The sequence below is a fragment of the Coturnix japonica genome, chromosome 35, assembly GCF_054131305.1.
Source record: "Coturnix japonica strain WE chromosome 35, WE-NBRP24, whole genome shotgun sequence".
NCBI lineage: Eukaryota > Metazoa > Chordata > Aves > Galliformes > Phasianidae > Coturnix > Coturnix japonica.
In genome coordinates, this window is record NC_140697.1 from 4,518,739 (window position 1) to 4,541,466 (window position 22,728).

Below are 22,728 nucleotides of genomic sequence, written 5' to 3' on the forward strand. Positions count from 1 at the left end.
TTGCTCCCAACATTTATCTAGTTCCTTCCATTGCTCCTTGTGGGGCATATTCTCCAAGCCCTTCACAAGCCTTGTTCAAGTCATTAATCTCTGGACAACTACATGCCTGCAGCTCCCCTCGGGAATTCCTTAAAGCTGCAGTGAGACAAGGGACACAAGAGAAACTTTGCTATGCACAGCAGGCTGAGCCCTCCTGCAGTGCCAGCTATGGAGTGCTCTGCACAATCTGTCTCTTTTTGTTCCTGATGTGCAGAGGTTTGATCTGCTTTTGCACGAGCAAGAGAGAAGTGGCACCTCACACTTATATTTCTGAATATTCTTGCTGCATTCAGTGGGATGTAAGCAATAAATAAAGAAATAAAATAAAAATATTATTGCTTTGGTTCTCAAAAAAAAAAAAAAAAAGAACTGCCCAGCTTAATTTTGCTCCAGATCCTTCACTGCTTTGTTGCCTTTCACTGGACAAGATTTAGGGCCTCAATATCTTTCTTATAGTGATGGGTCCAAAACAGAAAGCTGATAAACAGACCGGTACTGTGATCAATAGAACTTGAGGAAGAAATTCATCTTTCATGAGGAGCTCCTCTTTGCACAGCACCAGGAACTAAGACAGGTGTTTGATTATTTCCTGCTATGAGGCAAAGATGGATCAGCAGATACAGCTGGAATCTATCTCTCTCCTCCCCACTTTATTCCCCACCTTCAATTCTTTTTGGAAAGGAAATGCTGCAAATCTGGACTTATTTGGGAAATCACCGTGCACACAATGAAGTGAGAAAGCACCGTGCACATGAACAAGGCAAGATCCTGGATCAAGCTTTCAGTGGAAGGGAAATGCCTGAAAGGATTGAGCAAAGTCCTGGCGAAAAATACCTGGGGTTCCTGTTGGTGGGAAGCTGAACATGAGCCAGCAGTGTGCTCTCACAGCACAGAAAGTTAACCATATCCTGGGCTGCATCAAAAGAAGCACGGCCAGCAGGGCAAAGGAGGCGATCCTGCCCCTCTACTCTGTGCTGATGAGGCCTCATCTGGAGTACTGCATCCAGATGCAGAGTCCTCAGTACAGGAGAGACATGGACCTGTTGGAGCATGTACAGGTCACTGATACATGCCATAGAACTGATTCAAGGGCTGGAACACCTCTCCTATGAGGACAGGCTGAAAGAGCTGGGGCTGTTCAGCCTGGAGTACAAAAGGCTCCACGGTGACCTGAGAGCAGCCATGAAATCCTTAACAGGGGAAAGTAGAAAGAAATACAAATAAAAGAGATTTCCATTAGGATATTTAGCAACACAGTCAGTAAGGGAAGTCAGTAAGGCGCAGATGATTTGCTACATACTACCAGAAGAAGAAATAAATGTTACAATTCAATGGTAAATTCAGTTGTATTCACTTTTACTTCTTCATAGACTAAGATCTGAATACATAGAAAACCAAGAGAAAATTTATTACAGGGATTATAGCTCTTTCATTAAAAATGTCTGAAACTTAATAAAGAAAGTCAGCCAGGGATGGATTTATTGACCATATCAAATATGACCCCTGACTTCAATTCTTTGTGTTGCTTTTTACAAGGAAATGTTCTCTTGGCAGTGGGGTCAGCATATTTGGTGTTGAAAGATGCTGTAGAGCAAGGACTGACTCCACTCAGACATCAGGATGCCCAGGACAAGTAGGGTCCCCAAAAGGGGAAACTACAAGCTGCCATCAACATCTCAAAGTAAAATCTCTTGGAGAAGGCAGGTTTGTGCAGAGCCAGAAAGATCATGAGGCTGCAAACACTTTCAAGGCATATTATGGTAAAAGCGAAGTTCTCCAGCACATGTAGATACCAGGAGGAGAGAGAAGGGGGTCCATGCACTGTCACTGTCTTTCCTCTGATATTCTATATAGTTCCATAGCAAATTAAATTCTTTGGCAGGTGAATTGCTGTAATAACAGAAGTAAAATAATAAAAAAAGCCATCGCCTGGGCACAATGAGGCACACTGAGAAACAGTGAAGGGACAAGAAGGAGAGACCTCAGCTTCCTCTGTTGTGGGTCTTCAAAGTGCACCTGCAGCAGTCAGCTATTTTCCCTTATTATTTGGCTCTTTTCAAGATTTTCTTTGTGATACTGTTTTTTTTTTTTTATTATTTTTATTTTTCTGTTTCCTAAGAGTCTCTACATGTTGTAGGTACTTCCCTCATCCAAAATTTCCTTTCTTCTTACGATAAAAGAATACAGATTATTCCCTCAATAATGGGAAAGGACAAATAGAAGCTGCTTCACCCCATCTGAGGTCAGGCTGTTTCCACACATAGGAAAATTGCAGGTAAGTGGAGGGGATTTTATCTAAGTGTAGGAACCAGGGGTGAAAATGTTGATTTTCTCCTCTATGAGAAGGGCAGAGCCAGCCATGCACACCCACAGAGCACAGAGCTTTTCATTGCTTCTTCATTTTTAAGTAAAATCATAGGGAAACTGTCAGACAATCAATGTGCAGAAGTGGTACAATCTCTTGAAAAGCCACTTATAGATCTGCAAAACTTGCAAAAAACAATTTTCTGTTTATCCAATTGTTTTCCCATCTCCAGATAAGACCCCGTGCTCTGATCCATTTTTTGTGCGTGCATCAACAGATTTACAAAAAGAAACAAGTCAGCAACTGGCAATTTATTCAAGGTGTTGAAAGTATCAGACAGTTGGTAGATTAGAAAGCAAACTGATTCCTCCAGAATTTCTTGTGGGACTCTCAGGAAATGGGATCCAGTAGGAGCTGGTCTGAAGTGGGGACTACTCCATTTCTAAGGAACTGTACATCAATGAGGAACTAGTTCAATGCTTTCTCAATCAAAGAAAAACCTGACTTCAGTACACGTCTGACCAAATGCCCAAGCTGTACAAACCTAAGTCAAGGTGTGAATGCAACTCTCTGAAAGGAAATTTTGTCATTTATTTCATTTATTTCATTAGTAAACATGGAAGTTTGGTGGCCCTTCCAGGCAGGGGGGCTGGAGCTTCATGATCCTTGGGGTCCCTTCCAACCCGGGTCATTCTGTGATTCTGTGATTCATTTCTCTGCATTGACAAGACTATCTTCCTTGTGTAAGCAGAAAGAAGAGCTGCTGGAGAGGAGCTCTGCTGAGAGGGACCTGGGCGTCCTGGTGGACGACAGATTGACCATGAGCCAGCAGTGTGCCCTTGTAGCCAAAAAAGCCAGGGGTGGGTAAAAGATCTAACACTCATCTCTATGATGGGGGTGGCCCAATCACAAGCAGTGCTGCGCTCAGTTGTTCTGCTTGCCTGCTCCTCGAGGAGTTAGGAGAAATCTGTGCCTGTTGCGTGTTCGAGTGCGTGTGCAATGCCATGTGGAGGGCTTATCGCAATAAAGATTGGCGGATTTGCTGCGTAGACCGGTCAGAACTCAGATCTGCGTTGTGCTTCCTGCGGCACCAAACGCCCAACAGTGGCAGTTCCGAGTATTGGCCAGCAGGTGGCAGCAGAGACCACGGAAAGAACGTCTGCGGGACAGACCCTGGGGATCCGTTCTCTTTTGATTATAGGGGAAATATATTGAAAGCTTCAGATTTCATTAATCTTTGTGGGAATCATATAATGTGCAACTCAGATCTACCTCTTCGTGCAGTGACTGCCTGTAAATTTGCTAGAGCCTTGTGCTTTCCGCTAACTCACCTTCATTTCATTTTCATTAAATTTGCTTGGTAGTCAGATTTTGGTGTGTGGATATTTTAAAACAATCTAACTGACACTGGCAAAAAAAAAAAAAAAAAAAAAATTAAAAAAAAATGCACGACAGCATCAATTGTATCAATTTTTATAGATAAGATAAAGAAGAGCAGTTTCCCTTAGTTTTCTGTGCCTCTTTACTTTCTTACCCTCTCCCCTTGTGTGAGAAACTCTCAAAGTCAAAGATTTCTAGTTAGGCAAAGCTGGCAGCGATAGCAGCAGTGCTTATTCATTACTGCAATACTGCGCGCACATCCCCTGTTGGCAAGGGAGAAATTGCACACCAGTCAGTGACATTAATTCTGTTCTATGCCCTAAACCCAATGCAGGTGATGCTCTCATGGCTCTCATTGGTTGAGCATCTCAGGCTCACACACTCCTCCAGACTGTTGCTAGGATTCATTTCCATATAAGGTCAATTACCAACCTCTTGTTTTTAGGTCTGCCTTGTACTTTTCTGCGGAGAGAGAAGGGCAATGTTTCCAAAAGTCAGTACATTCATTCTGTGCTGTGCTGGGCTCTACCCACCCTGCGTATTTATCTTGTGCTTGTCTCAATTCTACCCATGTCAGAATGCCCCCAGTCTGAACTTAACTCTGTTCAGCAACTTTCTTGGTGGAAAAACTACTTATACAGCTGTTTTACAAGAGGGTTATACATTCAGTTAGGGCCTACACTATGTACTGAAAATACTGGAAACTTCCACTGCAAAAACACGATCTACCTCTCCCATCTGTGCAGCCTTGCAGACCCAGAGCATGCCAGGTTATTTCTGCTTTCATAGCATTTGCATGCTGTAGGGTGAGCAAAAGGTTCTGCTGCTTGATTCTTCTGCAAGAGCTGCCTACCGGCAAATGGTTGCAGGGATGGAGGATGTGACAGAAAGCATTTGTCTCCACAAGAGCAGAGTTACATTCAGTGCAGAGTGTGAGAGTCAGGTTGGTGTGGAAAAGCACTGACACGCTGGGGATGATGCAGTGCTCACATGTCTAACACTCACAGACATTACTGTCAGAAGGATGGTGCTGTGTTGTGCTTCTACCTTTGGCAGCCCCTGGAGAAATGCTGTGGCACACAGAACACCTTTGTATTGCACTGACTGCTGCCACGCAGCATGGATTTAACACACCAAATTCAGAGGAGCATGACTGCATCTAACTGCCCTGAGAAAAACTACTGTAGCTGAAGAGATGAGGAGGCAGCTGCTCATCTGCAGAACAAGCAGCACTGCCAGACACTGGGCCAGGTGAGCACCTCCTGCTGCAGCGTGATGATGACAGGGCTGGAGATGATCTGCAAAGCCAGCTTCAAAGTGGGAGACATGAGTCAACATGGCAGGAGGACAGAGGTGTTAGGGAGCAGCCAAGGCATCAAAGAGTATCTAAAGGCTTTGAAAGGTATCACAAAGCGACAGCCAGGAAGACTGGGATTATCATGAGCAGCAACCTGGATGCTAGATATTATTTGCTGCCATACAAAATGGTAGAGATCTTGCTGCTGACATCCCAAAGCCATGCAAAATGGGAACCCAGAGCTCTGCCTGCACGAACCCCACAGCCATAGCATTGCAAGCTGAGCTGCCTTGCTGTTTGTTGCATTCATCCCAATCCCTGTGAATGAAGACTCGGAATGCAGCCAAGGCGATGATTGAGCATGAGAGTGACTTTATTCAATAAAAGACAGGAGGGCTTGAGAGGTCAAGGGTGAAGATAGGACTCCTCTTGTCAAGATGAGAGTGGCTCAGAGCTGGTGCTGCTGCCTGGTGCCTGGGACTGGCAGCCTGACTCTAAGTCCCCATCTAAGATGCTCAGCTTCACCTCACTGATGCTGCCCTGCTCCTGCATGGTGGTGCTGCTGTTGGGGCACTCGGGCTGTGCTTGGGATGGGCAGCACTGCAAAGGCGCTGGGTCACAATCCAGGCAGGTGACTGTGGTGTCTGGCAGGCTCAGGTCAGGAGCTTCAGCAGAGCCAGGAGATATGAGAGCATGAACGTGGATGAGCCCCTTGTGTCCATCACTGTTACCATGTGGAAGGCTGTCATCCGAATTGCAGCGATTTGTGCTTAATAAGAACTCTCCATTGATGGAAACACACTGCACATCACTACTTGGTTTGGATCTTTGGGGTTGACAAGGGCTCGAATTATCTAGGAAGGCACAGAAACACAAGGGTTAGTGTCAAATGTTTGCAAGTTGAATCATGCAAGAGGTTGCTGATACTTGGTAATAGAGTGGCGGCAGGACGAAGCAAATAAGCTTGAAGCAACAGAGCCACTGTCTTGAAAGTGATCCTCGTGCAGGTCCATAAGTTTTGACTCTGCCTGGACTTCATATGGGGCAGTATGACATCACAAAGGGGCGATATGAGATGTGATATGTCACAAATGGGCATTATGACGTCACAAATAAGCATTATGATGTCACAAAGGGGCACTATAATGTCAAAAAGGGGCATTATGACATCACAAATAAGCATTATGACGTCACAAAGGGCATTATGACATCACAAAGGGGCATCATGACGTCACAAAGGATTGTTATGACATCACAAAGAGGCATTATGACATCACAAAGGGGCATCGTGACGTCAGAAAGGGGCATCGTGATGTCAGAAAGGAGCATTATGGCATCACAAAGGGCATTATGACATCACAAAGAAGCATTATGACGTCACAAAGGGGCATTATGACATCACAAAGGGGTGTTACCATCACCCTGCGCCCAACTCCTCTCTCCCTCCTATTGGCTCCCTCTCCCACCAATCCCCGATCTCCCCTCCCCTTAGGCATTGAATTCTCTTCTCACTACCTCCTCCCAGTCCTCCCCTAGGAACAGAAACCATTCAGATTCTACAGCAAACTACAGCATCTGCACTGCAAGAGCACATTGAACCACCTGCAACAATGAAACATGGTTTTGGAGAGTGGGTTTGAAAACACACCTTTAGACAGCTGTCTCCCTGTAGCCAAAAGGAAACCAAGCAGCAAAAGAAGAGTCCAGCCTGAAACATGCCCATGCTACTAGCCCAGGTTTTTCACAGTCAATGCAGAATCCATCCTGTTCATGAGGTGACAAATGACCAGTGGGTCTCCCCTTGCTCCACCCCTTCTCCTTCAAAGCCAGAAAAAGAAAGAAAAAACAAGCTTCTGTACAGCTGCTGTTATTTCTGACAGCGAGTGTAATCACAGAATCATAGAATGGCCCGGGTTGGAAGGGACCTCAAGGATCATGAAGATCAATCGCCTCCCTGTCCCTGCTGGCCATCCCCTCTTCTGATGGAGCCCAGGGGACCATTTGCTCTCTGAGCTGCAAGAGCACGCTGATGGCTCACGTTCTGTTTTTCATCCACCAGGACCCCCAGGTCCTTCTCTGCGGGGCTTCTCTTAAGGACTGCTCCTCCCAGGCTGTACAGATGCCTGGGATTCCTCCAGCCCAAGTGCAAAACTTGCACTTTGCTGTGTTGAACCTCATTAGATTCACCTAGGCCAACCTCTCGGTTGAGCTCCCTCTGAATGGCATCCCTTCCTTCCACTGCATCAGCCCCACCACTCAGCAAACAGCAGAGGGTGCACTCCATTGCATCATTGGTGTCACTGATAACCATGTAAAAAAGCACTGGTCCCAAGACAGACTCCTGGATGACACCACTTGTTATTGGCCTCCACCTGGACACAGAACCATGAATCACCACCCTCTGTCTGTGGCCTTTCAACCAATCCCTTATCCACCAGGTGGTCCACCTGTCAAATCCACATCCCTCCAGTTTAGAGATAAGGATGTGGTGGAGGGCCATGTAAAAGATCTTGCTCAAGTCCAGGTCAATGACATCAGTTTCCTTTCTTTTGTCCACAAATGCCGTCACTCCATCATAGAAGACCACCAGATTGGTTAGGCATGGCCTTCCCCTGCTAAAGCCACGCTGACTGTCTTGGATCACATGCTCATTCCTTATGTGATCAAGCATGTCTTTGAGGCGGATCTGTTCTTCACCATCTTCATCACAGTTCTACATTTGAATCAAATAATTGGTGTTGCTGTCACCAAGAAAACCTCTTTGTCTTCTACTCCTGCTGCACATCTGTGCTTTCACCAGAAGCAAAGGGAGAGGCCACCTCCTAGATCCAAATTTTAAGAAACCAACACCCAATAGGTGTCATCTGAAGTAAAATAGGAGAGAAATTAAGATGACTCTTTTGCATCCAGCTTGGATCACTCCCTCACTCAGGCACACCACCATCAGATCAAGGAGATGCTGCCTTCAGCTTAGAGACTGTATGGGAAATCACAGCTTGAACCTCTGATTAATCAGCTGAGGCAAGTGTTGGGCCAGCTGCGGGAGCACAGGTGAGAGTAATCTAGCTGTGCTCCCAGAAGGGGTGGACCTCGACTGCACCTCTTCTGAGACCTCACCTCATTTAAAGGCTGACCACCACTAAGGCAGAATCTCTTGGAGACTGCTCCCCAGTTGAGACTGCCTCAGCTTTCTGGTCAAGGCATCAACATTGGTCAGTTTTCCTTTGCTAATAATCTTTGACTATTTACCACCATCTTGGTTAACATCTTTTTACTAGCCACCCTTACAGAGACCATAAGGGCTTGGGCTTCCAAACTCTCAGCAAGCATTTGGATCAGACAGCTTCCTGCTGGGGAGCCCCCTGCATCACTGCTGCCTCCTCGTGTTCCGTACCCGCAGATGCTACAGAGCTCATTAGCATGGACTTCCTTCCTCCCCTCAGCAGCTGCTCCTGCACTCACCTTCATTCCTACTCAGATACCGGCCGCTTCCAGCACCAGCTGACCTGCAAGACACAGAAAGGAAAGGTGGGAGTCATGCAAACGCACAAGCCCAAGGCTGCGTCACCACCACGTATGGCAGCCTCGGGAAGTCAGCTGCAACTACATCCTTTGTCAGAATGGAAACAGGCACCGTCAATTAAGTGTGACCTCTGAACTCATTGCCACCATCAGAAATAGGCACTGAAATCGCTCACTTCACTGCAGCTGGTTACCTCCTGATTTTGGGTAAATGCGGACACTGTCTTGAGGGCTACCAGAAAAACGACATCAACTTCATTGTAGGTGGTTAAGCTTGGAAGCAGAACTTGAGCAAGAAAAGTTTCTCAGCTCAGAATCACAGAATTATCAAGGTTGGAGAAGACCTACAAAATCATCTGGTCCAACCATTACCAATACTTCCCGGATAAATCATACCTCTCAACACAACATCCAAACGTTTCTTGAGCACTCCCATGGTCGGTGACTCCACCACCTCCCTGGGCAGTGCTATCCAATGCCTGAATACCCTTTAGGGGAAGTAATATTTCCTAATGTCCAGCCTGAATCTTTCCTGGCACAGCTTAAAACCATTCCCTCTAGATCTATAACTGATCACACGAGAGAAGAGGCCAAACCCCAGCTCACTACAACCTCCCTTCAGGACGTTATAGAGAGTTATAAGGTCTCCCCTGAGCCTGCTCTTTTCCAAGCTGAACAATCCTAGTTCCCTCAGCAGCTCCTCGTAAGGTTTGTGCTCCAGACCCCTCACTACCTTCGTAGCTGAAGACGTTCCAGAACCGCAAGGTTTTCTTGCAGGGAGGGGCCCAAAACTGAATAGGTCAAACATCCTTCTCTCCATCATTGCTGTCACCTGGAAGGCTGTCCTTGGAACTGCAGTGACTCATGCATCCTAACTGCACTCCATTGATGGAAGCACAACGTGCATCATTGCAACTTGCTGGTGGGTTCCTGTATTGGCAAGGGATCGATTCACCTGGAAAGAGTAGATACACAGCATTTAGCGTCAAACGTTCACTGTCCAAGGAGGCAAAGGCTTGGTGCTGCCTGTCAAGCAGGTTTCAAGCAGCTTGTGAGACTCATCTGGGAAAGACAGGAGTCAACCAAAGATGTCAGGCACAGGCTTGAATGCCAGAAGGAGGTACAAGCCCACTGAAAGCATGAATTCTACCTGTGTTGCTGACAAGCAGTGTTTTGAAAGCTGGATTTGCACCCTTACCTGCCAGGACCAAGACTTCAGCTTCAGAGGGCTCCCTGGCACTGCTCTGCAGTTGGTGTTTGGCCACAGGGGATGGTTTGCCCAGGCAGAAGCAGGAACGCCAACTGCCAGCTGGTGATTCCTTCCTCTTTCTGGAAGAACTTGGTCTGGAGAGAAAATAGAGCATGCTGTCAGTCGTGGTGCAGGGTGAGGGAAGAGCTGCACTGAGCCCTTGCCAATAGTTGCCTGTTCCTGGTAATGCCTGCTTTCTGCTGAAACACAGCTTAGAAACACCCTCTGTTTCAAACAGCAGAGGATGCTTCCATTCCTACAGCTCAGCCCTCAAGTCCTGCTGGCTACATTCCTCTCAATGATTTCAAGCAAGATTCGGAGCATGTGAGCAAAGGCTCCACAGCCGGACAGGAAAGGAGCTGGCAGGCGTAACTGCTTTCTGAGGAACCGTACAGTTATAAGGGAAGTTCAAAAGCATCCCTGACTCTTACGTTAACACCTCCTCGGCCTCAGCTCACTGCCACCTTTAATTTCTAGTGCCAGCAAGTCTGACCAACAGCTCTGCTTACAGGAGAAGCACAATTGGTTTCAGGCACATGGCCCTGAAATCTGGAAAACCCCAAGATTTCCATGTACAGCCAGCACAGAACAGGATAGACGCCAGCATGGCTTTCTGCATCTTGTGACTGCCTGCCCAACCAGGAAGGAAAGGCACCTTGTGTGGCTCCACTGAGGCCATAGGGCAACTGTGTGTTAGTTGAATCCTCAAAGATATAATGGACAAAAAATAAACCAATAAAAATCATCCGAACAATGATGGTAGGGGCTGGAAAGGGAATTCCTCTTTCTTTATCTTTCAGATGGAAAATCAATGATTGCGTTGAAGTTCCTCAGTACAGCTGCAGGCCCTTCCTCCACTTGTATCTTGCTGCTCCGTGTTGCAACAGGAGAGCTGCTCTGGCCTCTCCTCTCAGCCTGTGCCGCCTGCACGGTGAGCAGCTTTGTGGATGGAGAGACCCACACAGACTTGGGCCCAGGCAGAGAACTGTGCCCTGCAAGGGAAAACCACAGCTAAGACAGAAAAGGAAGCAGCAGCACAGCCATCCCCATTCTGCATATCTCTCAGAATTGCTCATCCGAGCCACTGGAAGAAGAGGAGCTCAAAATAACTGTGTGTTCAGAGGTATGCTCGTGGCAAAGGACACAGCCACAATTAAGAGCAGCTCACTGTATCTTAAGAGGCAAACAAAAAGCCTAGAAAAACTAGGGGCCAGAGATCTCAGAAAGCATCACTGCCACACTTCAATCAAGTTTCACCTGCTTGCAAAACATCTTAAGAGCAGTGATGGTTTTCTCTATGTAAGGCTTGGACACTCTCAGGACCCATCAACAGGGCACCATATTCTAACCTAAGCCCAGAAGCCTGCTGTCTCCTCAACAGTAACAGAATTTTCAAAGGTCTTGGAGAAGCCCTGGATTGGATGAAGCTGTCAGATTTAGATCAAGCTAATGGAGGAAGATGCTCACCTACTCCCTCTCCCATGGCTGGTGTGGATTTGGAGCAGAAAAGGACGTCTGTGTAAATAGTACTGTTGAAATATCAACTGGTAGAGCAGTGTTGCACATTGTACAAATCACAGTTGGACATCCATGGACAGCTGATGATAAAAGTAATTGTAGGGGAAGAGCTGGATGAAATATTGTTAAAAACAAATAATCATTTTAGCTGCACGTTTGTAAGCATTTCTTTTCATCCTTCTCAAAACAGTTTCATGGCAGAATAAAGAGGACACGTTCACACAGACATTTCCACAGCCAGACTAGGGAATAATCAAAGAATATCAACCAAAATGTGTTTCCTACCAGTTACATGAATCTTGAAGGTGAGTTTCTAGCCAGCAGCCTCGCAGCTGTACTCCCCTTTGTTGCAGTAATTCATTCCTGGATGTAAATCACATGTAGAAAAGTGTTGCTATGATACTAGATGACCAAGAAAGTCCTATAGCCAAAATGTTTTGCACCAGAGAGGCTGTCAGTTGATCCTCCAAATGCAAGACACACAAAATGAAGCGTTCCTTTATCTCTGGGATTCCAAGCATTTTCTCACCTCTGACTTTCACTTGGAATGTTGCTTTGTCATCTTTTGTTTCACAGCTGTAGCTCCCTTGGTCTTTCAGGGTCACATTTTTGACCATGAGCTTGCGGTGCGTCCCCTTGGAGATGATGGTTGTCCTCTGGTCCTGCTTCACCTCTGTTTGATCTTTCTTCCATACGACAGCTCCGCTTGCAGCTGACACCTCACACACCAGCTCCAGGTCTTCAGAAGGACTGACTGATATTTCTGAAGTGGTTTTGGGCTTGCTGACAACATTAATGGCTTCATCTGAAGAAAAAAATAGAAAGTGGTTTACATCCTGACTCAGGCTTATTCAGCACAGCATGAAGATACAGTTAGAACTGATTGTAATGTCTCTGCTCATTACATTTGGGTGATTGAGTTTCACCTCTGGAGGTACTCACATACAAACGTGTGCTTGATTCTCCTGTGTAAGGAAAGAGTAAGTTCTATGCAGACAGTTTGTTGTATTAGGCGAAATCGGACCCTCGGGATGTAACGTGATAGGCCCTCCCCTGCTGGGTCATGCATATGTAAAAAAGATAAGGATGAAACTGGATACCTATATAAGGGACCCTCACATTCCAATAAACGCCATTTTACCGCTCACCATAATGGTGTAACAAACAGCTGTGACTTGGTCGGGGCCGTCGATACACATTCACAAAGGGACTTGACTTTCCAGGTTACCAGATCGAGGTAACAAATGGTGCCCCGTGTGAGGCGAAGTCCTGGAGGTGAGTGTGCAATGGCTAAAACCGCGCTGACGGACGCGGTATCCACGGTTCGAGCCCGTGGAAGCACTCTCGGTGGGGTGCAAAGGGGAATGCAGCGCTGCGCCTATCCTACGGCCGATAGTTCGTAGAAGACCAGGAAGACTTCAGGTCTCTGGGTAAATGTATTCCGTCATTAGAGTAGTATTGCAACTTTGTAAAACCTACTATGGTAGGAAAGATACGCCTTCTAAGAAGGACATTGCAGTCGTCATCAGTTGTCTTGAAAAGGAGAGGGAGCTTTCCTCTCCTCGGGTGATTTTGGATCACAATAAGTGGGACTCTTTAACTTTTTCGCTCTTTGAGCGCGCAATGAATGAGCAAAAAGCTTCTGAGCTCAAAACGTGGGCATTGGTGCTACGGGCATTGAAAGCGGCTCGGAAAGAAGGGAATGCTTGGCTTGGGGCTGCTTTGGGAATTGGGTCGGGAGGCTTTTTCTCTTGCAGATGTGAGGATTTGAAAGACAAAGACAAGGTGGCGCGAGCCATCCCGACCGCACCCATCACTCCGGCTGAACAACGAGCAGATGGCCCCGTCCAGCAGCATTCCACACATTCCACATCCTTATCTCTTGACCAGGAGAAGCCTTCCTCTGAGGCCCCATATCGGTATCCAAAGCAACCGGTATCTTCTGCACTCCTTCGCCCATCCTTGGGGGTGGGGAAGGGGAGTGAGCAGGGGCGGGAGGATGGGTCCCTTCCTCGAGATGGGATGTGTTGTGGGTGTGGTTCCGCCCCGTGGGGCGGGGTGGATAGGACTAACCAAGATGGAAGCCAATCCGCATCAGCGGGGTCGGAGGCAGAGGCGTTCCTAATCATAATAATCCTTCCCCAAGAGGGTGGGCTACTGGTCCAGCTCTACCTGGGGGGAGGGAGAGGGGAGAACAAGAGCGACCAAATCTCGGATTGGTCAAAGATAAGGGAGGCATTCCTTTTTATCGTTAACTGGGGGCCTGGTCAGGGGGCCCCGGGCTCGAGTGGAGTCTCTGAAGCTGAAACAAGACCAGCTGACGAGCGAGCCACGGCAGCCCGAGTTGGAGTCGGTTAAACTCCTGCTGACAACTTGGAGGAGAGGAAGAATGCTTAGGATAAACTGTATTGATTATTGTCACTGTCTTTGTGATTGTTAAATGTTTATGGTATGTGAAAGTATAAATGCAAATGGTGTATGGAACTGTTAATGTTATAGGGATGTGTAAACATGAATGCTATATGGAAGTGGAATTATTAATGTTACATGGAAGTGTAATTGAGGGTTCGAGTAGTGGAATTGTGAAAAAAAAAAAAACAAACAAACAAACAAAAAAAAAAAAAAACGGGAAAAAGGTTACAGAAGAACAGTGAGTTAAAATATTGAATGTGACCTGCTCTAGCCAGAGAAGTTTAAGTGCCAGCAAGAGAATGCAAACCCTCGCGCTGCCCCCCCCCTCACTGCTTACCCCCCGCCCCTCGGCTCCGCCGCTTGCGAAAGTAAACAAATCGTTACTTCTGAATGGGGACAAAAGCAAGACATTAGAAGTATCTCTTGCTAGTCGGAGCAAGAATGCCTTCATTTTCTCCCAATAATATACATATTGAGGGAACTAGGGTAGGGACTTGGACAAATTTGTTGATGGAGCTTGAAATTGAATGGAGGGGGAATTGTGGTGGTGGAGTTGGATGGAACGGTGGCAGCTTTACTAGAGCAGGATCTGAAGATCCCAGGATGAGTTTTGCCCGTAGTGGGCTGAATGCAACGTGCACACAGCAGTGCAAAGATATTTGTTTTCTGACAGTTTCAGGTGCATCTCACTCTGTACTGCATCAAGAATTATTACCCATTGATGATTTTTGTAACTATAGTAGGAGTAGGTCAACAAGAAAAAGCTTACTAATTAAAAGAAAAAAGAAGGGAGCTAAGGGTGAAGCAAGTAACAATAGAAATAAGTGACTATAGCTGTCAATAACTTTTCTGAGTAGTTTGTATTGTAGAGAGATCTAATATAGTGGTTTGTTATCTTTTAAGAGCAGGTGTTCCACCTGGGCTCTGTATCATGCACTGGCCATGCATATATGGAGCACATGTGAAAAAAGCCTGCACAGGAGAGAATCTGTGATGGGTGAGAAAGGCAAAGTGCACTTTGAAGCAGGGGACGCCCTGCAGGCACTGCCTATCACATTCACCACTATTGTGTTCCTTCTCTCTCCTTTTGGTGGTTTGCCACCTCATAGTTATCGATAAGTAATAATACATTAGCTTAGGAATTTTCATTTATAGAATTGTCTAAAATGAATGCTTGAATGAGTGTGTATATGTCAATTCAAAAAATTATGACGTTACATGTAATCTTCTGTTTAGTGTATTATCAGTGAAGGTTTTGATTGAGTGATGGTTATGTTAACATTTAAGTCCCCTGCAGCTCAGCGACACTGGGCCACTGCCATCGTGGTCCTTGGTGTGCTGCAACACATCAAGACAGACAATGGCTCGTGCTTCATCTCGAGATCTACTCAAGGAGCATTGGGGAATATCTCACTCGACAGGCATCCCTGGGAATTCCCAGGGACAAGCATTGTGGAAAGGGCCAACCGTCTCCTGAATGACAAGATACGTGTCCTTGGGGAGCGGGAAGGTCACAGAGAATAGAGCTGCAATAGATTTCCTGCTGCTGGCTCAAGAGGCACAGGTGCAAGGACTTTGAATGAGAAAATGGAGTTCCAGCAGATATATGAGAAGCTTTGAGCAGAAGGATGAACTGTATAATATAGCCCAAGATGCCTTGAAAATACTAACTAAAGAAGCACTAACATTATTACACACTGCACCACATACCTCTGCATGTTTACGTCACTTTTTAAATAACTCACCACAAAAATTTATATAAGTACTAACACTTTTATATACTAGGATTAGGATTGGCGCTTGCATTGTAACGGGGCATGGTTTTGTTAAGCATGGGGAGAGGGAGATGTTGTATTAGGCGAAATCGGACCCTCGGGATGTAACGTGATAGGCCCTCCCCTGCTGGGTCATGCATATGTAAAAAAGATAAGGATGAAACTGGATACCTATATAAGGGACCCTCACATTCCAATAAACGCCATTTTACCGCTCACCATAATGGTGTAACAAACAGCTGTGACTTGGTCGGGGCCGTCGATACACATTCACAAAGGGACTTGACTTTCCAGGTTACCAGATCGAGGTAACAACAGTTCTTATTTCTTTTAATCAATTCTGTATTCTGCACACGTTCTTCTGAAGCTAAAATGAAGGCAGATAAGTAACGTGTTTGCAATGCATGAACAAACCTATTCAACACTTTGTCTCTAAGCTAACAAGCAGCGTTTGAAGAGCACATCAGTATTTCATGCCCTTCATTCCATCCAGACAGAACCTGCCTGAGGAGCAAGCTGATGGCTGTCAGCTACAGGCAGACCTAGCTTAGCATTGCATTTCTTAGAGCAACAACTGTTGCTTTCAGTCACTGAATATAACAAGGCCAATTGCTATGCCAGGCACATTTATGGCATCAGTGAACAAATAATGAGTTAAAAATTGTAATAGACAGGAGTCATCTATTCTTGTAAAACTAGGTGACCAAAGAAGAACAGTCCCTCTAGAGTCAAGCTGTTTAGAACTAATAGCATCAATCAATGTCACGTAGATAGATTACTTCCCTGCCCTAAGACCATCTTGTGACCATTTGGTGCTCCTAATTAAGCCCTCTTGATGGCTTTTTTGTCTGAGCCATGTGACATTTTGTGATAGGAGTTACTGCTAGTGTTCCCTTCACCCTACACCAAAGTAGGAGGTATCCATTCTCAGGGAATCATGCAGGCTTCCTCTGTATTTGATGCTCAGAGACAGCCCCAGAACTTTTTAAATCTTAGCTTAGCTCTCATCCAATAATGTTCATCAAACAGTGCAACTTGTCCTTTGGGGATGCCTTTGTTCTGCATCAACCAGTTCCAACGGAGTCTTCTCGGCTTGTTTTAGATCAGTTTTTTAACAGATAAAGAAAGGGGCTTTGAATTACAAAGTGAAATTGCAGAATGCATGATTCTCAACCAAACAGAACGGGAGGTGGGATGCAGGGTGAATACCTGAGCCAACACCACCTGCAAGCAATCCTTCAATATCTTAGGAATCTCTAGCCATCCCAAATCCAGTGTTGGGCTTGATCTATCATCTCTGCTGAGTTTTTAGCTAGCTGATGGTGAGCATCTTGGTGGAGATGGGTGAGCAGTCGGACTAGAGGGTCTTAATCTTAAGGATTAAACCTTAAACCTTAAGGATCCTGTGATCAGAGGAACTTGAATGTGCTGTTAAAGGTCACAAGAGCTGCACTGCAGCATGAGCATACACAGCGAAAGGTTTTCAGTAGAGCTTCGGTTCATAAATGAGGACTGGGTTATGGAAAATAGGCTCAAGAAATAAACCAGAAAACAGATCTTAACGCCAGGTTCTGTGAATGCAGCCAGCTGAATTTCACAGATATTGAATTTCAATGACAATTTCTTGTGTTATTTTACCCTCCAGCGCCACCCTGAACAGGAACATGTCAGTGACAAGCATTACTCCTCCAGGCTTGACCTGACAGTGCTTTACTTGTACTATGAGCTAATGCCAAGAAGAGCAGGAAAAGAGTTTCATCCACGTGCCTTCTCCTTCCTTAGTAAAATCAGTGTGAAACTGCAGCCACGTCAGGCTGAAGGAGACGTCTCAGATGTCCTGCCTGGATGCAGGAGGTCACGTGTCAGAGGATGTCTGGCACGTCAAGTCTCATGGCAGTGCAGTGCATGACAAACTGCAACAACACTTTCCTGTGGGCTCCTTTGGGCACGAGGCCCAGCGGGTGACACACCTCTGGCTGCAGCTCTTCAGAGCCTCCCAGCAGCCACGTGATGCCCATGGGAGAGACACAGCTGACCCGCACAGCAGATGATTTACCAGCTCGCTCTGATTTACAGCAAGAGAAGATACAAGTGGTGATGCTGAATAGTGAAATACTGCGAGTGTGTGGCATAGGTATAAGATTTGTGAGCCTGAGGATGTTCAAAGTCAGGATGGACAGGGCTCAGAGCACCTGATGGAGCTGCGGTGCCCCTGTTCATTGCAAGGGAGTCCAACTAGCTGACCCTTAAGGGTCTCTTCCCTATCTATGAGATACACGAAAGCTGATTCTGCAGTAACCAAGCTACCAACAGCAGCTGTTTGTCTTACAGCTTGCCAACACAGATTTTAAAATAACAGCATTGATTACTCATTTGATAGTCACATTACAGTGCAAAGCACATGGAAACGTCCATCAGCTAATTCATTTAATTCTTTGGGCAGACCTGCCAGTATGAAATATTATGCTAACATGACAGAGAGAAGAAAAGCAAAATTAAGACTAGCTGACAAGCCGTGGCAGGAAGTTCTGCTCTCCATCAATTTAGTCCCATTATTCAATTCTGTTTGGAGATGTCTCCATGACTCTCTGGAGTTTGTTCTTTGAGAAGAAGCAATTAAGTAAGCTCTCCAATGCCAAAGTGCATACACTACTCTAGGCCTTTCTTGTTTCTCCATGGATCAACAAGGGTGACAAGCCAGCAGAAGATGATGAAGAGCCTCATCATGCAAACTCATGCATTTTATCCCCCTCACAGATGCACTGACAACTTACAGCATCATCCATTGAGACGTTGTGAATTTTCAGGGTGTGTTTCTTCCCCACAATGTGCAGTTCATATTTTTCACTGGCCTTGAGCTCCTTCCCATCCTTCATCCACTCCACAGTAGCGCCTGTGTCTGAAAGCTCAGCCTGCAGTTTGGCTTCCTCACGCAGCCAAGCGCAGATCTTTTCTACATCTTTGCTCTTATTGGTAAATCTCACTGCAGCACCTGTCAGGAGCAAAGGCCTCGTTATTTCAATTGATATCAGGCTAACGTGGTCAATGTTTGCTGCAACATCTCTGAAAAAGTATCACCTTCTGTTCCTGCACTCATCATTGTGTCACTGCTGAGCAATTCAAGATATTTCATTTGGTCTTCTTGCCGGATTTACTAAGTAAAAATCAACCAAACATCTCCTTCTACTGATTAAGAATGCTCTAAACATGCTTCTGCAGAGGTTTCCACCCAATGACAAACAGGTCCTCCCATCATGAATGTTTATTTGTTCTATTTTGTCATGCAAAGCTGATTGATAGAGATATTATTGGAATGATTGCTCCCCTACTTCTAAACTATTCCAGTGCAATCAGAAAGGCTGTCTGAACCTGGAGCTGAAAGTACTGCTCTATGGTGATGCAGTGGCAAACCTGGTGACTGAATGCACTGGCCAAGAGCTGTGAACTGCAGACATTCATCAGCTGGCATGAAGCAATCTGGTTCAGATACCAAGCAGCTGGGTAGACTGGCTTACCCTACACTCTGTGCTATCATGTTTAGGTCATTACCAGGACTCACATCAGTCCATGGGATGCAATTTCAGGTATTTGGTACAGGCAGTGAATGCCTGCAGCCCCAGATCTAATCATCAGATCACAGCAACTATGCCTTGACTGTAAGAGGAAAGGAGAAGGATCAAAGCAAATACCTCTCACTCTCATCTTGGTGCTGACATCAACATTTTCGGCAACAAATTTCACTTCTGCTCCACCATCATTCTTGGTGATGTTCTTTATGATTAGGCTGTGAGTAGTTTGGGTTCTCTTGATGATGCAGGTCTCGCTTTCCTGTAAGACTTTACCACTGAGGTACCAAGTGCTGCAACACATTGTTGTAAGATCAGTAGTAAACATGGCATCCCCTCCAGGTACAGCTTCACCAGCTGTTAGGGGGGATTTCACAGCCAGGACTGGTTCTGAGGAAGAACAACATGGATGTCTTAATGCTCTTTAGATGCAAGTCTGGTATCTCATTTAGAGATGGAAGATTAAATCATAGGTACATTTCTACTTCTCCCTTTGCATGAGTGCTGGAAGAAGCACTTCTATGCTTAAGATCTGTTACAGAAAGTTCTGCCTCTTGCACATGTGTGATATCAAAAGATAAGGATATTCATGTCTCTGTCACAGAAACAGAACTTGTATCACTTTAGTGGTAGCTGGAGGTTGACAGGAGAACTAGTAATAAAGGAAAGCCTTTGGTGTGTTAATGCACTACTATCCTTAAAGTCAAAGGAAACATCTTTAGGGAACCAACACAGCTGCTCAGCTCACACTGACCCATTTCCATTGGGGTTTTTGTGCTTACCAAGGTGCACGCTCCCTGGGAATTCCAGAGACGGGCTCTGTCCATGCGCATTGACTGCAGACACTCGGAACTGATCATCAGCCACTTCAGACAGATTGCTCACCGTGAACTCTGGGACGGGGACATGAGACTCGTGGCACCTCACCCACGTGAAGCCAGTTAGTTTATTGCCTTCCACAATGTAGCCATCGACTGGAATGGGGCGTTGCATCTTCGGAGGGGACCATGCCAGCGTCACTGAGGTTTCTGTTTTATTTTTCACCACGGGGTCAGTTGGGGGCTGGGTGGGAGGTTTTCTGGGAGCTGAACAGAAATAAATACAGAAATATTAGCATAAGGTCATGTAGGCTGGAAAAGACCTTCAAGATCAGCAGACTCAACTTTCAGCATGACCTACTGAGTCCCACCATTAACTACTGTGCTACCTGAGGACATACATGACAAGCTTATTCCTGCAGGTATTTGCATAGTGAATATATTCACCCTCTGGTTGCTTCTGAACATTTTAGAGGTTAAATTCCCATCAGACTTTTTAACCGTGTGCAGCCACTGATACAGGCAGGAGGCTGGGAATTACCTGATGGGCTCTAGTTACAGACTACTGACACAGTAAAGGATTGATTTCATTTCATTTTGGCCATCAAAAAGTTTGGAGTCTGGTTTAAGTCATCCATCTAGACTCCAATTATAATCATATGGAGAACAGCGCATTTAGGAGAACACAACTCATCTTAATAAACCTGAATGAAATCACAGAATCATAGGATCACGGGAGGGCTTGGGTTGGAAGAAACCTTCAAGGTCATTAAGTTCTAAACACCCTGCCATGGGCTGGCTGCCCACTAACCAGCTCAGGCTGCCCATCACCCATCCAACCTCGCCTTCAACACCAAGGACAGGCACCCACAGCTTCTCTGGGCAGCCTGAAATGGAAGCAATGAGCCACATGTTGAAGATACTCAAACATTCATGACTGTAGAGAGAGCCAAATACTCCATACATATTGCCTGCCTGGTCAATGGTATTAAAATGCCAACAACAGACTCATCCAGCTCATTGAAAATGGTGTGAACAAGGCGTACAGGATTCTTCCAGCAGCGAGTTAGATCTGCAAAGTGTAAAAATAGGAAATCTCAATGCAGTGCAATTTTCCCTCATAACATAAATAGACACATAACTGTTTTGGGGTGCACTGTTACCAGCCTGTCAGTTGCTGTTGGTCAGTGCTAGATGCCAAAGGTCCCACTAACATAGCATGAAGCCGAAAGCTAGACGCTGGAATCAGATCTCCTGACCTTACCATCAGAAAACGAGATGTCATATTTTGCTCAGAGGTGCCTGCTTGTAGGAGGGACAGCTTCCGAGCTTTTTCTGCTCCAGGAACCAGCTCCAGCTTCAGGATTTAAACAGCAGTCAGAAATTAAACTGAGCTTTGTCACCTCCATCAAACAGAAGGAGTGGTTGGGTGGTACAGCTTTCCAAATCACTTAGAAACTGTCACAACAATCAGATGCCTACCTTTTCTTTTTGAACTTGTTAATACATAGAGCTTAATAGCATCAGAATGCCCCAAGCACTTCAGATAACACGACAGCTGTAAACCCTTCTTTAAGGATTCCTTTGTTTAACCACTGAGTAACTGTAATTCAGTGGTGCTGGTGGGAGAAGGGAAGTCCTAATCTTCCCAGATGGTGAATAGAGCTGATGTTCACATGCAGACTGGTGCTGCAGCACAGCCAGAAACCACTCATTTGGGAAACACAGCACCAAGAAAATAATGGGAATAGCTTCATAAAATCAGGCAGCTTCACCCAAATTTCATGTCAGGTCCATTATTCTTCCTATTTTCAGGAAGAAAGGTTTTCCCTTTTTCTTGTAGTTTTATTTTCTTTTCCTTTCATGCAAGCAGCTTTGTAGCTTACAAATTGTTTTCTATTCACCTCCTGGTGTGGACAAATCACACAGGTTTGACTCCATGTTTTACATAGTTACCATTTTATCTTTGTTCCAGTATGGAACTGTACAGCCATAGAATGGCCTGGGTTGAAAAGGATCTCAAAGATCATCCAATTCCAACCCCCTGCTATGTGCAGGGTCGCCAACCACCAGACCAGGCTGCCCAGAGCCACAATCCAGCCTTTCCTCATAGGAGAGCTGCTCCAACCCCCTGATCATCACAGTGGCCCCTCCTCTGGACCCACCCCAACAGCACCACAACCTTATTGTCCACAGAAAGCATATAACCCTCATTCAATTGCCCTTCCACTCAGCTTAGAGCACTACTAAAACCAGCATCTTCACCTTAGCTCATCACACTGCTGCAGTTCCTTTTACAAGGATTTCACTGGCAAAAATTAAATCAAAGCCATCACAAGGGATTTAGCACAGTTACGTGTTACTGGCTACGAGAGCTGTCAGCACAGTCACCTGTCAGGCTTTGCTGCTGTTCTCTTTATGTAGAGGCACAACAAGGTTCAGACACCTCACAGTGCAATTCTCACTTGGACTGTAAAGAAAAAGGAGGCTTGAAAAGCAGCGTGTGGAAAACAAAGAAACAAGAATTAGAACAACAGTGGGGCCATGGCACTTGTAGGAATTGTTCTGCCTTTAACAGCAGAGCGATTCAAGAAGGATGAGGGTATTCCAAACCAGACCAGTTTGGACAGATTAACAACTGCAAGTAGTGGGTTCCAAAATTCCAGACATGAAATCAAAGATAGAAAAACTCTTCACATTTTCATCTCTCAATTTTTCGTACATTGTGCATTACAGTGCAAACAAGTCTTCACATACAACTTGGAAGCTAAAGACAAGTCTGACAAAACAGACTGCACAAAAATGATGGATAATTAACAGAGCAAATTGCTCTTTCAAAAACAGAGT

The 22,728-nt window shown here is 45.6% G+C and overlaps 1 protein-coding gene across 4 annotated transcripts; it reads right to left on the reverse strand.

Annotated features, from left to right (window-relative positions):
• Positions 1–9,706: 9,706 nt before the first annotated feature.
• Positions 9,707–20,214, reverse strand: LOC146755251 (myomesin-2-like). 4 transcript variants are annotated; one of them, XR_014938351.1, is made up of 3 exons: positions 19,846–20,214; positions 11,596–12,115; positions 9,714–9,887 (listed from the first exon to the last, which is right to left on the reverse strand). XR_014938351.1 is itself a non-coding variant. In XM_085526299.1 (2 exons), the coding sequence occupies exons 1-2, from the start codon at positions 20,054–20,056 to the stop codon at positions 11,685–11,687; spliced, it is 642 nt and encodes a 213-aa protein (XP_085382425.1). In that variant the 5' UTR covers positions 20,057–20,214; the 3' UTR covers positions 11,430–11,684. The 4 variants fall into 4 exon arrangements, 1 of the variants encoding a protein (XP_085382425.1); XR_014938353.1 differs by lacking the exons at positions 11,596–12,115; positions 19,846–20,214 and adding an exon at positions 11,260–11,412 and having other exon boundaries at positions 9,707–9,887; XR_014938352.1 differs by lacking the exons at positions 11,596–12,115; positions 19,846–20,214 and adding an exon at positions 10,448–10,776 and having other exon boundaries at positions 9,707–9,887.
• Positions 20,215–22,728: the final 2,514 nt, after the last annotated feature.

Excerpts from the sequence above, each read along its gene's own strand:
- LOC146755251 (XM_085526299.1), bottom strand. The coding sequence starts at position 20,056 with ATGCAACGCCCCATTCCAGTCGATGGCTACATTGTGGAAGGCAATAAA. Across the intron at positions 12,116-19,845 it reads CCCAGGGAGCGTGCACCTTG|ATGAAGCCATTAATGTTGTC; the intron begins GTAAGCACAAAA and ends TTTTTTCTTCAG.